Below are 18,000 nucleotides of genomic sequence, written 5' to 3'. Positions count from 1 at the left end.
ACTTCAGCCGTCTGAATTGCCCTAGAGGTGCCAAACACTTCAGCAGTCTGAATTGCAATAGAGGTACCAAGCACTTCAGCCGTCTGAATTGCCCTAGAGGTGCCAAACACTTCAGCAGTCTGAATTGCAATAGAGGTACCGAGCACTTCAGCAGTCTGAATTGCAATAGAGGTACCAAACACTTCAGCAGTCTGAATTGCCCTAGAGGTGCCAAACACTTCAGCAGTCTGAATTGCCCTATTGGTACCAAACACTTCAGCAGTCTGAATTGCCCTAGAGGTGCCAAACACTTCAGCAGTCTGAATTGCCCTATTGGTACCAAACACTTCAGCAGTCTGAATTGACCTAGAGGTACCAAACACTTCAGCAGTCTGAATTGCCCTAGAGGTACCAAACACTTCAGCAGTCTGAATTGACCTAGAGGTACAAAACACTTCAGCAGTCTGAATTGCCCTAGAGGTGCCAAACACTTCAGCAGTCTGAATTGCCCTAGAGGTGCCAAACACTTCAGCAGTCTGAATTGCCCTATTGGTACCAAACACTTCAGCAGTCTGAATTGCCCTAGAGGTACCAAACACTTCAGCAGTCTGAATTGCCCTAGAGGTACCAAACACTTCAGCAGTCTGAATTGACCTAGAGGTACCAAACACTTCAGCAGTCTGAATTGCCCTAGAGGTGCCAAACACTTCAGCAGTCTGAATTGCAATAGAGGTACCGAGCACTTCAGCAGTCTGATTGCCCTAGAGGTGCCAAACACTTCAGCAGTCTGAATTGCCCTAGAGGTACCAAACACTTCAGCAGTCTGAATTGCAGTAGAGGTACCAAACACTTCAGCAGTCTGAATTGCCCTAGAGGTACCAAACACTTCAGCAGTCTGAATTGCCCTAGAGGTGCCAAACACTTCAGCAGTCTGAATTTCCCTATTGGTACCAAACACTTCAGCAGTCTGAATTGCCCTATTGGTACCAAACACTTCAGCAGTCTGAATTGCCCTAGAGGTTACCAAACATTTCAGCAGTCTGAATTGCCCTAGAGGTACCAAACACTTCAGCAGTCTGAATTGACCTAGAGGTACCAAACACTTCAGCAGTCTGAATTGCCCTAGAGGTGCCAAACACTTCAGCAGTCTGAATTGCAATAGAGGTATCGAGCACTTCAGCCGTCTGAATTGCCCTAGAGGTGCCAAACACTTCAGCAGTCTGAATTGCAATAGAGGTACCGAGCACTTCAGCAGTCTGAATTGCAATAGAGGTACCAAACACTTCAGCAGTCTGAATTGCCCTAGAGGTGCCAAACACTTCAGCAGTCTGAATTGCCCTATTGGTACCAAACACTTCAGCAGTCTGAATTGCCCTAGAGGTGCCAAACACTTCAGCAGTCTGAATTGCCCTATTGGTACCAAACACTTCAGCAGTCTGAATTGACCTAGAGGTACCAAACACTTCAGCAGTCTGAATTGCCCTAGAGGTACCAAACACTTCAGCAGTCTGAATTGACCTAGAGGTACAAAACACTTCAGCAGTCTGAATTGCCCTAGAGGTGCCAAACACTTCAGCAGTCTGAATTGCCCTAGAGGTGCCAAACACTTCAGCAGTCTGAATTGCCCTATTGGTACCAAACACTTCAGCAGTCTGAATTGCCCTAGAGGTACCAAACACTTCAGCAGTCTGAATTGCCCTAGAGGTACCAAACACTTCAGCAGTCTGAATTGACCTAGAGGTACCAAACACTTCAGCAGTCTGAATTGCCCTAGAGGTGCCAAACACTTCAGCAGTCTGAATTGCAATAGAGGTACCGAGCACTTCAGCAGTCTGATTGCCCTAGAGGTGCCAAACACTTCAGCAGTCTGAATTGCAATAGAGGTACCGAGCACTTCAGCAGTCTGAATTGCCCTAGAGGTGCCAAACACTTCAGCAGTCTGAATTGCCCTAGAGGTGCCAAACACGTCAGCAGTCTGAATTGCTCTAGAGGTACCAAACACTTCAGCAGTCTGAATTGCCCTAGAGGTACCAAACACTTCAGCAGTCTGAATTGCCCTATTGGTACCAAACACTTCAGCAGTCTGAATTGCAATAGAGGCACCAAACACCTCAAATTGAAGAGAATATGGGACATTATTCCACAAGTGTAGAACAACTAAAAGCTGATTTAACTTTGTAGAGACAAAGGAAATCCAGAGTTAGACATCCCTGAGACCGGGTATGGTGACTCGTACGTGTAAAGGTTAGTAATGACATTAGGTACAGCAGGAGTTGTTGTAAAATAGCTTTAGACCTGAAAATAGAGCAATATATCGACGATGACGCCGTCACGAACGTGGTCAGGGAAATGACCGGACCAAGGTGCAGCGTCGTGAGCGTCCTTTTATTTTGAATTCCGCCAACAAAGACAAGCAACAACAACAACAACAACAACAACAACAACAACAACAACAACAACAACAACCCGACCGTGACGCTTACTAAGGCTATACAGGCCACTAACAAAGTCAACTACCCACAAGTAAGGTGTAAAAACAGGCTGCCTAAGTATGATTCCCCATCAGAGACAACGATAGACAGCTGTCCCTGATTGAGAACCATACCTGGCCAAAACATAGAAACAGAAAAAATAGAAATAAAGAAACTAGAATGCCCACCCTAGTCACACCCGCCCACCCTAGTCACACGCTTTAATGTTTGTAATCATGAAAACACAAATGCTAAGTGTCTGACTGCCAATCTGTAGTGATGGGGGAAAAATCTATAAACTTACATATGACAATATTTTTTGGAATGATATTATATCGATACTTTGTCTCCAAATATTTTTGCTAGGTAGGGTTAGCTGCCGCTAGTTGGCTGTAACTGAGCCAGAACTCCTATAGCTTGTTCTCTTGTTTTTAAATAGTCAGCCAACATGTTTTCATCACTTCCCTTTCCATGACAGATCAAAGCTTGTTTTCCGATGGTTCTCTTGTCTCTCTGCAGCAGACATACAGTATAGCGAGCAATATGTTTGGAACATAAAATGGCCATAACATCGAAGCAGTGTAAATCCATTTGATTTCAATCCCTTTGTGATTGATTTTGATTTGAAGGAAACCCACATATTTGTGGAAGTGTTCAGGAAGGGACTTTTTGCACCTGGATGTCAGAACATTCAAGGGATTCTCGAAGTTGATCTTCTTCGCATACAATATCATGATACATCCATGTCTTCATCACTGGAAAATAAAAACAGCTGAGTTTGATATCATTTAAAAGCTTAAATAGCTTGTCAAACTATTTGACAATTTCTTGATTTTTTTTTTTTACCCCAGACGTCAATCTAAAACCAAGAAAAATCTGATATTTGCATATGTTGTAGCCTAGACCCTATTTGACATAATGTGAGGTGTTAGTATTGTGCCATCGGTGAGAGATGCTCTTGAATACAGAGGGGGTGTCATGTTTTGGTGATACAGTTGAAGTCGTAAGTTTAAATACACTTAGGTTGGAGTCATTAAAACTGTTTTTTCATCCACTCCATACATTTCTTGTTAACAAACCATAGTTTTGGCAAGTCGGTTAGGACATCTACTTTGTGCATGACACAACACATTTTTCCAACAATTTTTTACAGAGAAATTATTTTACTTATAATTCACTGAATCACAATTCCAGTGGGTCAGAAGTTTACATACACTAAGTTGACTGTGCCTTTAAACAGCTTGGAAAATTCCAGAAAATTATGTCATGGCTTTAGAAGCTTCTGATAGGCTAATTGACATAATTTGAGTCAATTGGAATTGTACCTGTGGATGTATTTCAAGGCCTACCTTCAAACACAGTGCCTCCTTGCTTGACATCATGGTAACATCAAACATAATTGTAGACCTCCACAAGTCTGGTTAATCCTTGGGAGCAATTTCCAAACACCTGAAGGTACCACGTTCATCTGTACAAACAATAGTACGCAACTATAAACACCATGGGACCACACAGCTGTCATACCGCTCAGAAAGGGGACGCGTTCTGCCTCCTAGAGATGAACTTACTTTGGTGCGAAAAGTGCAAATCAATCCCAGAACAACAGCAAAGGACCTTGTGAAGATGCTGGAGGAAACAGGTACAAAAGTATCTATATCCACAGTAAAACGAGTCCAATATCGACATAACCTGAAATGCCGCTCAGCTAGGAAGAAGCCACTGCTCCAAAACCGCCATCAAAAAAGCCAGACTATGGTTTGCAACTGCACATGGGGTCCAAGATCATACTCTTTGGAGAAATGTCCTCTGGTCTGATGAAACAAAAACATAAATGTTTGGCCATAATGACAATCGTTATGTTTGGAGGAAAAAGGGGGAGGCTTGCAAGCCGAAGACACCATCCCAACCATGAAGCACGGGGGTGGCAGCATCATCTTGTGGGGGTGCTTTGCTGCAGGAGGGACTGGTGCACTTCACATAATAGATGGCATCATGAGAGAAGAAAATTATGTGGATATATTGAAGCAACATCTCAAGACATCAGCCAGGAAGTTAAAGCTTGGTTGCAAATGGGTCTTCCAAATGGACAATGACCCCAAGCATACTTCCAAAGTTGTGGCAAAATGGCTTAAGGACAACAAAGTCAAGGTATTGGAGTGGCCATCACAAAGCCCTGACCTCAAGCCTATAGAACATGTTTGGGCAGAACTGAAATAGCGTGTGCCAGCAAGGAGGCCTATAAACCTGACTCAGTTACACCAGCTCTGTCAGGAGGAGTGGGCCAAAATTCACCCAACTTATTGTGGGAAGCTTGTGGAAGGCTACCCAAAACATTTGACCCAAGTTAAACAATTTAAAGGCAATGCTATCAAATATTCATTGAGTGTATGTAAACTTCTGACCCACTGGGAATGTGATGAAAGAAATAAAAGCTGAAATAAATCATTCTCTCTACTATTATTCTGACATTTCACATTCTTTAAATAAAGTGGTGATCCTAGGTGTATGTCAACTTCCGACTTCAACTGTATATGTTGAATAGGGTAGGACTCAAGCTGCATCCCTGTCACACCCCACGGCCATGTGGAAAGAAATGTGTGTGTTATTGGCCAATTTTTTTATATATTTTTTTGGTACTAAAATGGGAATCAAATTGGACTGGTACCAAACACTACCACAAAGACGGTTGGAGGTCCTCTCACCAAAGAAGGTTGACATAAATGACCATTTCTGTTTGTGAATACGAAAATAATCAGAGTTTACACATTTTTATATAACTGACGTTCAGTTTAATAGAATGTCAACATTGACATGTGAAGAAAAATATTATCTAGAAAGTATGTTATTTATGTTATAATGAAATAGTTTGACAACACCATAAGCTTTTAAATGATATCAACACCAAAACATGTATATTTTCCAGTGATGAATACATGGAGGTATCATGGTATGGTGGGGTATGTAGAACATTCAGGATGCAGTCAACTTTAACCCCCTTTATCTCTTAAACGTCTTGGCATTCAAGTCCAAAAGTCACATGTATTGAACGTTTTGTGACCCAGCAGACCTACTGATGTCACTGACTGACCCATAAGGGAGGTAGGCCAGCTGGGCCAGGCTGGCACAGGAGAGGAGAGACCAAGGATAGCACAGGAGAAGAGAGAACAATGATGGCACAGGAGAAGAGAGACCAAGGATGGCACAGGAGAAGAGAGACCAAGGATGGCACAGGAGAAGAGAGACCAAGGATGGCACAGGAGAGGAGAGACCAAAGATGGCACAGGAGAAGAGAGACCAAGGATGGCACAGGAGAAGAGAGACTAAGGATGGCACAGGAGAAGAGAGACCAAGGATGGCACAGGAGAGGAGAGACCAAAGATGGCACAGGAGAAGAGAGACCAAGGATGGCACAGGAGAGGAGAGACCAAGGATGGCACAGGAGAAGAGAGACCAAGGATGGCACAGGAGAAGAGAGACTAAGGATGGCACAGGAGAAGAGAGACCAAGGATGGCACAGGAGAGGAGAGACCAAAGATGGCACAGGAGAAGAGAGACCAAGGATGGCACAGGAGAAGAGAGACCAAGGATGGCACAGGAGAAGAGAGACCAAGGATGGCACAGGAGAGGAGAGACCAAAGATGGCACAGGAGAAGAGAGACCAAGGATGGCACAGGAGAAGAGAGACTAAGGATGGCACAGGAGAAGAGAGACCAAGGATGGCACAGGAGAGGAGAGACCAAAGATGGCACAGGAGAAGAGAGACCAAGGATGGCACAGGAGAGGAGAGACCAAGGATGGCACAGGAGAAGAGAGACCAAGGATGGCACAGGAGAAGAGAGACCAAGGATGGCACAGGAGAAGAGAGACCAAGGATGGCACAGGAGAGGAGAGACCAAAGATGGCACAGGAGAGGAGAGACCAAGGATGGCACAGGAGAGGAGAGACCGGGCGAGCTGTACATGTAAGGCCTACATCTGGGATGTTGGGTTGACATGAAACACACAAGGCTTAATAGACTGGTGTAAAGGTGTACGTTAGTCATTTGGTTGACATAGCTACAAGCACAGGGATCACACTCAAAACACTAAAGGGCCTAGAGGAAAACAACTAATAAGTAAGATAGATAGAAAAGAGGAAAAAAGGATAGAAAGAAGGAGAAAGGAAGCACAAGATAAGGCTCTAACAGGAGGTGTTCAAACAGGACACACCTAGGGAGGAAACACACTGTTGACAACAGGTACTGGTTCCCTACAGTAAGAAGGTACAATTTAATCCTGCTTTATAGTCATCTTCAACACATTTATCAAGAGGCCAAGTGCTGAGACTACATCCAGCAGAACAAACAGACATTTTCTTCTAATATGTGTGAAGGGTTGACTTCCTCTAACGGGGGGTGAAGAGGTGGGGGGCTGGCAGAGAATGGCTGTTGGTTTGATAAAGCCAATTGGAAATAGACCAGACCCTTGACAGTGAACATATATTGTTCTTTGTTTATCTAATTAATTCCATATATCACTGAATTCTTTCTCCAAATCCCCTTTGGTCAAATGTGAGATACTCCATTCATACTGAAACATGGAGATAGAAGAGATAAGTGAACAATAATCCTAACCTGACCTCTGACCCTAACCCCTGACCCTAACCCAGATGAATTACCTCTAGTCTCTGCACCATTTCTCGTATATCTTCTTCACAGCCATCCTGAGCAGACAACAGCACACACTCTCCTCTCTCGTAGAAGATCTTGATGCTAATAATCCCAGATGTCCATCCGATGACATCACGACAGGAACAGTTGAAGACCACGTTCTTAGACTGCTCCTCTATTAAAATGATGAACTCGTTGGACACGCCCAAGAGACAGTCCACGTCTGCTGATTGGCCAAAGTCCCGTGCGGTGACGGACCAGGTGATGGCGCCGACAGAGAACAGGTGAGCGTCTTTACGAGGTTTGGCCTTCTCTTTCTTCTTCGCTCCCAGTGTGATGAAACTGAACTTCACAGCAGAGTCCATGGTCGCCGTGGACACGAAGTTCTCGGCCAGGTCGCGGAGGTACTCCTGGCGCGTTCTGGTTGCCATGGCACGGAACTTCTCAGATTTGTGGGCGGCGTTCTCCCCATTGATGACCTTGGCCAATAGGAAGTCTCGGAACACAGCGGACTTGGGGAAGGTCACTGCCTTGGGGATTGGAGGGCCGAACAGAGGGACGTCTTTAGAACGAGAGACAGCAACGCTGTAGAGGGGAGTGAGAGAGAGGAAAGAGAGAGAGAGCGAAAAAGAGAGGACGGAGTTATTTCAAACTATCCTAGTGATTTCTAAACATTACTGTGGAGTCGTGATGGCTCCTAGTGATTTCTAAACATTACTGTGGAGTTGTGATGGCTCCTAGTGATTTCCAGACATTACTGTGGAGTCATGATGGCTCCTAGTGATTTCCAGACATTACTGTGGAGTTGTGATGGCTCCTAGTGATTTCCAGACATTACTGTGGAGTCTTGATGGCTCCTAGTGATTTCCAGACATTACTGTGGAGTCTTGACGGCTCCTAGTGATTTCCAGACATTACTGTGGAGTTGTGATGGCTCCTAGTGATTTCCAGACATTACTGTGGAGTTGTGATGGCTCCTAGTGATTTCCAGACATTACTGTGGAGTCATGACGGCTCCTAGTGATTTCCAGACATTACTGTGGAGTTGTGATGGCTCCTAGTGATTTCCAGACATTACTGTGGAGTTGTGATGGCTCCTAGTGATTTCCAGACATTACTGTGGAGTTGTGATGGCTCCTAGTGATTTCCAGACATTACTGTGGAGTCATGATGGCTCCTAGGGTTTTTCAGACATTGGTGTTGCTGTAATTGACATCTTAAGGCGACGTTACCTACAGTATGTTACATGTGCTCCCACCCCTCTGCTCCTTCCTCCCTCCTCCTCCACCTCCCCTGTTTAATCTGCTGTTAGCCATCCTCCCTGTGTGTGTGTGTGTGTGTGTGTGTGTGTGTGTGTGTGTGTGTGTGTACCTGTAACAGATGTTCTCAGTACAGGGGTTGTGTGTGTACCTGTAGCAGACGTTCTCAGTACAGGGGTTGTGGACCTTGACGATGACAAAGACGTGTTGGAAGTGTGAGCGGATGTTTTTAGGGGTGAAGGGCAGAGTCCCAGGTTCCTGAAACACAATGGTCACAATGTCGTTCCCTATGTGCCTCTTCCTCAGGAGCTGTGGGGAGAAAAAGAGAGAGGGGGGAGAGAGAGAGAGAGGAGGGGGGGAGAGAGAGTGAGAGAGAGAGAGATAGAGAGAGTGAGAGAGAGAGTGAGAGAGAGAGAGAGAGAGAGAAGAGAGAGAGAGTGAGAGAGAGAGAGAGAGAGAGAGTGTTATTCATGTAAAACAAAACAATTATTTGGGTGTTATTTTAAAGTTGTGATTGATTAAGAGGTGAAATGGTAGAAATGGTCAGGGTTTATGGCAGTGACACATAAAGGAAGATGACACAAGCTGGAGAAAGGATCCCAGAATGCAATATTCTACATCTCCATAATCATGGGGATTTATTAATCACACAGGGAACTGACAGTTAACCTGATAGAGTGGTTGCCATGGAGAGGTGCTGATAGTTGCCATGGAGAGGTGCTGAGGGGCAACAGACAGGGAAAACAAGGACGATTAAGAGGTGGATTGGGGAGGGTGGAGGGAAAAAAAGAGGAGGGGAAAGAAGAGAGGAGGGGGGAAAGAAGGGGAGGAGGGGAAGAAGGAGAGGAGGGGGAAGAAGGAGAGGAGGGGGAAGGAGAGGAGGGGGAAGAAGTAGAGGAGGGGAAAGAAGGAGAAGAGAGGGAAGAAGGAGAGGAGGGGGAAGAAGCGAGGAGGAGGGAAAGAAGAGAGGAGGGGAAAGAAGAGAGGAGGAGGGAAAGAAGAGAGGAGGAGGGGAAAGAAGAGGAGGAGGGGAAAGAAGAGAGGAGGAGGGGAAAGAAGGGGAGGGGGGGAAAGAATAGAGGAGGGGGGAAAGTAGTAGTTCTCCAGGAACAGGGTTGGAGTGTAAACCTATAGGACACTAGTTCTCCAGGAACAGGGTTGGAGTGTAAACCTATAGGACACTAGTTCTCCAGGAGAAGGGTTGGAGTGTAAACCTATAGGACACTAGTTCTCCAGGAACAGGGTTGGAGTGTAAACCTATAGGACACTAGTTCTCCAGGAACAGGGTTGGAGTGTAAACCTATAGGACACTAGTTCTCCAGGAACAGGGTTGGAGTGTAAACCTATAGAACACTAGTTCTCCAGGAGAAGGGTTGGAGTGTAAACCTATAGGACACTAGTTCTCCAGGAACAGGGTTGGAGTGTAAACCTATAGGACACTAGTTCTCCAGGAACAGGGTTGGAGTGTAAACCTATAGGACACTAGTTCTCCAGGAGAAGGGTTGGAGTGTAAACCTATAGGACACTAGTTCTCCAGGAGAAGGGTTGGAGTGTAAACCTATAGGACACTAGTTCTCCAGGAACAGGGTTGGAGTGTAAACCTATAGGACACTAGTTCTCCAGGAGAAGGGTTGGAGTGTAAACCTATAGGACACGAGTTCTCCAGGAACAGGGTTGGAGTGTAAACCTATAGGACACTAGTTCTCCAGGAGAAGGGTTGGAGTGTAAACCTATAGGACACTAGTTCTCCAGGAACAGGGTTGGAGTGTAAACCTATAGGACAGTAGTTCTCCAGGAACAGGGTTGGAGTGTAAACCTATAGGACACTAGTTCTCCAGGAACAGGGTTGGAGTGTAAACCTATAGGACACTAGTTCTCCAGGAACAGGGTTGGAGTGTAAACCTATAGGACACTAGTTCTCCAGGAACAGGGTTGGAGTGTAAACCTATAGGACACTAGTTCTCCAGGAACAGGGTTGGAGTGTAAACCTATAGGACACTAGTTCTCCAGGAGAAGGGTTGCAGTGTAAACCTACAGGACAGTAGTTCTCCAGGAACAGGGTTGGAGTGTAAACCTACAGGACAGTAGTTCTCCAGGAACAGGGTTGGAGTGTAAACCTATAGGACACTAGTTATCCAGGAACAGGGTTGGAGTGTAAACCTATAGGACAGTAGTTCTCCAGGAACAGGGTTGGAGTGTAAACCTATAGGACACTAGTTCTCCAGGAACAGGGTTGGAGTGTAAACCTATAGGACACTAGTTCTCCAGGAGAAGGGTTGGAGTGTAAACCTACAGGACAGTAGTTCTCCAGGAACAGGGTTGGAGTGTAAACCTACAGGACAGTAGTTCTCCAGGAACAGGGTTGGAGTGTAAACCTATAGGACAGTAGTTCTCCAGGAGAAGGGTTGGAGTGTAAACCTATAGGACACTAGTTCTCCAGGAACAGGGTTGGAGTGTAAAACTACAAGACAGTAGTTCTCCAGGAACAGGGTTGGAGTGTAAACCTATAGGACAGTAGTTCTCCATGAGAAGGGTTGGAGTGTAAACCTATAGGACACTAGTTCTCCAGGAACAGGGTTGGAGTGTAAACCTATAGGACACTAGTTCTCCAGGAACAGGGTTGGAGTGTAAACCTACAGGACAGTAGTTCTCCAGGAGAAGGGTTGGAGTGTAAACCTATAGGACACTAGTTCTCCAGGAACAGGGTTGGAGTGTAAACCTATAGGACACTAGTTCTCCAGGAGAAGGGTTGGAGTGTAAACCTATAGGACAGTAGTTCTCCAGGAACAGGGTTGGAGTGTAAACCTATAGGACACTAGTTCTCCAGGAGAAGGGTTGGAGTGTAAACCTACAGGACAGTAGTTCTCCAGGAACAGGGTTGGAGTGTAAACCTACAGGACAGTAGTTCTCCAGGAACAGGGTTGGAGTGTAAACCTATAGGACAGTAGTTCTCCAGGAGAAGGGTTGGAGTGTAAACCTATAGGACACTAGTTCTCCAGGAATAGGGTTGGAGTGTAAACCTATAGGACACTAGTTCTCCAGGAACAGAGTTGGAGTGTAAACCTATAGGACAGTAGTTCTCCAGGAGAAGGGTTGGAGTGTAAACCTATAGGACACTAGTTCTCCAGGAACAGGGTTGGAGTGTAAACCTACAGGACAGTAGTTCTCCAGGAACAGGGTTGGAGTGTAAACCTATAGGACAGTAGTTCTCCAGGAGAAGGGTTGGAGTGTAAACCTATAGGACACTAGTTCTCCAGGAACAGGGTTGGAGTGTAAAACTACAAGACAGTAGTTCTCCAGGAACAGGGTTGGAGTGTAAACCTATAGGACAGTAGTTCTCCATGAGAAGGGTTGGAGTGTAAACCTATAGGACACTAGTTCTCCAGGAACAGGGTTGGAGTGTAAACCTATAGGACACTAGTTCTCCAGGAACAGGGTTGGAGTGTAAACCTACAGGACAGTAGTTCTCCAGGAGAAGGGTTGGAGTGTAAACCTATAGGACACTAGTTCTCCAGGAACAGGGTTGGAGTGTAAACCTATAGGACACTAGTTCTCCAGGAGAAGGGTTGGAGTGTAAACCTATAGGACAGTAGTTCTCCAGGAACAGGGTTGGAGTGTAAACCTATAGGACACTAGTTCTCCAGGAGAAGGGTTGGAGTGTAAACCTACAGGACAGTAGTTCTCCAGGAACAGGGTTGGAGTGTAAACCTACAGGACAGTAGTTCTCCAGGAACAGGGTTGGAGTGTAAACCTATAGGACAGTAGTTCTCCAGGAGAAGGGTTGGAGTGTAAACCTATAGGACACTAGTTCTCCAGGAATAGGGTTGGAGTGTAAACCTATAGGACACTAGTTCTCCAGGAACAGAGTTGGAGTGTAAACCTATAGGACAGTAGTTCTCCAGGAGAAGGGTTGGAGTGTAAACCTATAGGACACTAGTTCTCCAGGAACAGGGTTGGAGTGTAAACCTATAGGACACTAGTTCTCCAGGAACAGAGTTGGAGTGTAAACCTATAGGACACTAGTTCTCCAGGAACAGAGTTGGAGTGTAAACCTATAGGACACTAGTTCTCCAGGAACAGGGTTGGAGTGTAAACCTATAGGACACTAGTTCTCCAGGAACAGGGTTGGAGTGTAATCCTATAGGACACTAGTTCTCCAGGAGAAGGGTTGGAGTGTAAACCTATAGGACACTAGTTCTCCAGGAGAAGGGTTGGAGTGTAAACCTACAGGACAGTAGTTCTCCAGGAACAGGGTTGGAGTGTAAACTTATAGGACAATAGTTCTCCAGGAGAAGGGTTGGAGTGTAAACCTACAGGACACTAGTTCTCCAGGAACAGGGTTGGAGTGTAAACCTATAGGACACTAGTTCTCCAGGAGAAGGGTTGGAGTGTAAACCTATAGGACACTAGTTCTCCAGGAACAGGGTTGGAGTGTAAACCTATAGGACAGTAGTTCTCCAGGAGAAGTGTTGGAGTGTAAACCTATAGGACACTAGTTCTCCAGGAGAAGGGTTGGAGTGTAAACCTATAGGACACTAGTTCTCCAGGAACAGGGTTGGAGTGTAAACCTATAGGACACTAGTTCTCCAGGAACAGGGTTGGAGTGTAAACCTATAGGACACTAGTTCTCCAGGAGAAGGGTTGGAGTGTAAACCTATAGGACACTAGTTCTCCAGGAACAGGGTTGGAGTGTAAACCTATAGGACACTAGTTCTCCAGGAACAGGGTTGGAGTGTAAACCTATAGGACACTAGTTCTCCAGGAGAAGGGTTGGAGTGTAAACCTATAGGACACTAGTTCTCCAGGAGAAGGGTTGGAGTGTAAACCTACAGGACAGTAGTTCTCCAGGAACAGGGTTGGAGTGTAAACCTACAGGACAGTAGTTCTCCAGGAACAGGGTTGGAGTGTAAACCTATAGGACAGTAGTTCTCCAGGAGAAGGGTTGGAGTGTAAACCTATAGGACACTAGTTCTCCAGGAACAGGGTTGGAGTGTAAACCTACAGGACAGTAGTTCTCCAGGAACAGGGTTGGAGTGTAAACCTATAGGACACTAGTTCTCCAGGAACAGGGTTGGAGTGTAAACCTACAGGACACTAGTTCTCCAGGAACAGGGTTGGAGTGTAAACCTATAGGACACTAGTTCTCCAGGAGAAGGGTTGGAGTGTAAACCTATAGGACACTAGTTCTCCAGGAACAGGGTTGGAGTGTAAACCTATAGGACAGTAGTTCTCCAGGAGAAGTGTTGGAGTGTAAACCTATAGGACACTAGTTCTCCAGGAGAAGGGTTGGAGTGTAAACCTATAGGACACTAGTTCTCCAGGAACAGGGTTGGAGTGTAAACCTATAGGACACTAGTTCTCCAGGAGAAGGGTTGGAGTGTAAACCTATAGGACACTAGTTCTCCAGGAGAAGGGTTGGAGTGTAAACCTACAGGACAGTAGTTCTCCAGGAACAGGGTTGGAGTGTAAACCTATAGGACAGTAGTTCTCCAGGAGAAGGGTTGGAGTGTAAACCTATAGGACACTAGTTCTCCAGGAGAAGGGTTGGAGTGTAAACCTATAGGACACTAGTTCTCCAGGAACAGGGTTGGAGTGTAAACCTATAGGACACTAGTTCTCCAGGAGAAGGGTTGGAGTGTAAACCTATAGGACACTAGTTCTCCAGGAGAAGGGTTGGAGTGTAAACCTACAGGACAGTAGTTCTCCAGGAACAGGGTTGGAGTGTAAACCTATAGGACACTAGTTCTCCAGGAACAGGGTTGGAGTGTAAACCTATAGGACACTAGTTCTCCAGGAACAGGGTTGGAGTGTAAACCTATAGGACACTAGTTCTCCAGGAACAGGGTTGGAGTGTAAACCTATAGGACACTAGTTCTCCAGGAGAAGGGTTGGAGTGTAAACCTATAGGACACTAGTTCTCCAGGAGAAGGGTTGGAGTGTAAACCTACAGGACAGTAGTTCTCCAGGAACAGGGTTGGAGTGTAAACCTATAGGACAATAGTTCTCCAGGAGAAGGGTTGGAGTGTAAACCTACAGGACACTAGTTCTCCAGGAACAGGGTTGGAGTGTAAACCTATAGGACACTAGTTCTCCAGGAGAAGGGTTGGAGTGTAAACCTATAGGACACTAGTTCTCCAGGAACAGGGTTGGAGTGTAAACCTATAGGACAGTAGTTCTCCAGGAGAAGTGTTGGAGTGTAAACCTATAGGACACTAGTTCTCCAGGAGAAGGGTTGGAGTGTAAACCTATAGGACACTAGTTCTCCAGGAACAGGGTTGGAGTGTAAACCTATAGGACACTAGTTCTCCAGGAACAGGGTTGGAGTGTAAACCTATAGGACACTAGTTCTCCAGGAGAAGGGTTGGAGTGTAAACCTATAGGACACTAGTTCTCCAGGAACAGGGTTGGAGTGTAAACCTATAGGACACTAGTTCTCCAGGAACAGGGTTGGAGTGTAAACCTATAGGACACTAGTTCTCCAGGAGAAGGGTTGGAGTGTAAACCTACAGGACAGTAGTTCTCCAGGAACAGGGTTGGAGTGTAAACCTATAGGACACTAGTTCTCCAGGAACAGGGTTGGAGTGTAAACCTATAGGACACTAGTTCTCCAGGAGAAGGGTTGGAGTGTAAACCTATAGGACACTAGTTCTCCAGGAACAGGGTTGGAGTGTAAACCTATAGGACAGTAGTTCTCCAGGAGAAGTGTAAACCTATCAGCTGAAGAGCGGTAGGAACCCGATGTAAATCAGTGATGCCTCAGAACACGTCAAACCAATCAAATGCCTTGTCTGGGCGGAGCTCCAAAGGTTCTCACCAGATTAGTGCCGTAGGAGCAGCAGTGAAGTAAACTAAACTAAACATGTCAACAAAACAAGCACAGCTGACAAAACATTTAAGAAAGTTTGCAGCACGTTAGCTATACATAACCATTATGTATGTATGGGTCTGGGTTATGGTTATGTATAGGTCTGGGTTATGGTTATGTATGGGTCTGGGTTATGGTTATGTATAGGTCTGGGTTATGGTTATGTATGGGTCTGGGTTATGGTTATGTATAGGTCTGGGTTATGGTTATGTATAGGTCTGGGTTATGGTTATGTATAGGTCTGGGTTATGGTTATGTATAGGTCTGGGTTTTGGTTATGTATAGGTCTGGGTTATGGTTATGTATAGGTCTGGGTTATGGTTATGTATAGCTCTGGGTTATGGTTAAGTATAGGTCTGGGTTATGGTTATGTATAGCTCTGGGTTATGGTTATGTATAGGTCTGGGTTATGCTTATGTATAGGTTTGGGTTATGGTTATGTATAGGTCTGGGTTATGGTTGTGGTTATGTATAGCTCTGGGTTATGGTTATGGTTATGTATAGGTCTGGGTTATGGTTATGGTTATGTATAACTCTGGGTTATGTTATGTATAGCTCTGTGTTATGGTTATGTATAGGTCTGGGTTATGGTTATGTATGGGTCTGGGTTATGGTTATGTATAGGTCTGGGTTATGGTTATGTATAGGTCTGGGTTATGGTTATGTATAGGTCTGGGTTATGGTTATGTATAGGTCTGGGTTATGGTTATGTATAGGTCTGGGTTATGGTTATGTATAGGTCTGGGTTATGGTTATGTTTAGCTCTGGGTTATGGTTATGGTTATGTATAGGTCTGGGTTTTGGTTATGTATAGGTCTGGTTATGGTTAGGTCTGGGTTATGGTTATGTTTAGGTCTGGGTTATGGTTATGTATAGGTCTGGGTTATGGTTATGTATAGCTCTGGGTTATGGTTATGTATAGCTCTGGGTTATGGTTATGGTTATGTATAGGTCTGGGTTTTGGTTATGTATAGGTCTGGGTTATGGTTATGTATAGCTCTGGGTTATGGTTATGTATAGGTCTGGGTTATGGTTATGTATAGGTCTGGGTTATGGTTATGTATAGGTCTGGGTTATGGTTATGTATAGGTCTGGGTTATGGTTATGTATAGCTCTGGGTTATGGTTATGTATAGGTCTGGGTTATGGTTATGTATAGGTCTGGGTTATGGTTATGTATACCTCAGGGTTATGGTTATGTATAGCTCTGGGTTATGGTTATAGTTATGGTTATGGTTATGTATAGCTCTGCGTTATGGTTATGTATAGGTCTGGGTTATGGTTATGGTTATGTATAGGTCTGGGTTATGGTTATGGTTATGTATAGCTCTGGGTTATGGTTATGTATAGCTCTGGGTTATGGTTATGTATAGGTCTTGGTTATGGTTATGGTTATGGTTATGTATAGGTCTGGGTTATGGTTATGTATAGCTCTGGGTTATGGTTATGGTTATGTATAGCTCTGGGTTATGGTTATGTATAGGTCTGGGTTATGGTTATGGTTATGTATAGGTCTGGGTTATGGTTATGGTTATGGTTATGTATAGCTCTGGGTTATGGTTATGTATAGGTCTGGGTTATGGTTATGGTTATGTATAGGTCTGGGTTAAGGTTATATATAGCTCTGGGTTATGGTTATGTATAGGTCTTGGTTATGGTTATGTATAGGTCTGGGTTATGGTTATGGTTATGTATAGGTCTGGGTTATGGTTATGGTTATGTATAGGTCTGGGTTATGGTTATGGTTATGTATAGGTCTGGGTTATGGTTATGTATAGCTCTGGGTTATGGTTATGTATAGGTCTGGGTTATGGTTATGTATAGGTCTGGGTTATGGTTATGTATAGGTCTGGGTTATGGTTATGGTTATGTATAGCTCTGGGTTATGGTTATGGTTATGTATAGGTCTGGGTTATGGTTATGTATAGCTCTGGGTTATGGTTATGTATAGGTCTGGGTTATGGTTATGTATAGGTCTGGGTTATGGTTATGTATAGGTCTGGGTTATGGTTATGGTTATGTATAGCTCTGGGTTATGGTTATGTATAGGTCTGGGTTATGGTTATGTATAGGTCTGGGTTATGGTTATGGTTATGTATAGCTCTGGGTTATGGTTATGGTTATGTATAGGTCTGGGTTATGGTTATGGTTATGTATAGCTCTGGGTTATGGTTATGTATAGCTCTGGGTTATGGTTATGTATAGGTCTGGGTTATGGTTATGTATAGATCTGGGTTATGGTTATGTATAGGTCTGGGTTATGGTTATGTATAGGTCTGGGTTATGGTTATGTATAGGTCTGGGTTATGGTTATGTATAGGTCTGGGTTATGGTTATGTATAGCTCTGGGTTAGGGTTATGTATAGGTCTGGGTTATGGTTATGTATAGGTCTGGGTTATGGTTATGTATAGGTCTGGGTTATGGTTATGGTTATGTATAGCTCTGGGTTATGGTTATGGTTATGTATAGCTCTGGGTTATGGTTATGTATAGCTCTGGGTTATGGTTATGTATAGGTCTGGGTTATGGTTATGTATATGTCTGGGTTATGGTTATGTATAGGTCTGGGTTATGGTTATGGTTATGTATAGCTCTGGGTTATGGTTATGTATAGGTCTGGGTTATGGTTATGTATAGGTCTGGGTTATGGTTATGTATAGGTCTGGGTTATGGTTATGGTTATGTATAGCTCTGCGTTATGGTTATGTATAGCTCTGGGTTATGGTTATGGTTATGTATAGGTCTGGGTTATGGTTATGGTTATGTATAGCTCTGGGTT

The 18,000-nt window shown here is 44.6% G+C and overlaps 1 protein-coding gene across 3 annotated transcripts in view; it reads right to left on the bottom strand.

Annotated features, from left to right (window-relative positions):
* The window catches only part of LOC115125817 (signal-induced proliferation-associated 1-like protein 2), a 181,421-nt gene that overhangs the window by 148,683 nt on the left and 14,738 nt on the right, over positions 1 to 18,000 (bottom strand). For all 3 annotated transcript variants that reach the window (XM_065007768.1, XM_065007766.1, XM_065007767.1), the window contains exons 3-4: positions 8,509 to 8,666; positions 7,107 to 7,683 (exon numbers count right to left, since the gene is read on the bottom strand). In XM_065007768.1, the coding sequence (XP_064863840.1) occupies positions 7,107 to 7,683; positions 8,509 to 8,666 (735 nt within the window). The remainder of the gene's footprint in view (positions 1 to 7,106; positions 7,684 to 8,508; positions 8,667 to 18,000) is intronic.

The sequence above is a fragment of the Oncorhynchus nerka genome, linkage group LG23 (assembly GCF_034236695.1).
Source record: "Oncorhynchus nerka isolate Pitt River linkage group LG23, Oner_Uvic_2.0, whole genome shotgun sequence".
Classification (NCBI taxonomy): Eukaryota; Metazoa; Chordata; class Actinopteri; order Salmoniformes; family Salmonidae; genus Oncorhynchus; species Oncorhynchus nerka.
The sequence above is the reverse complement of the archived record's forward strand: the minus strand, read 5'-3'. Positions and strand labels throughout refer to the sequence as shown.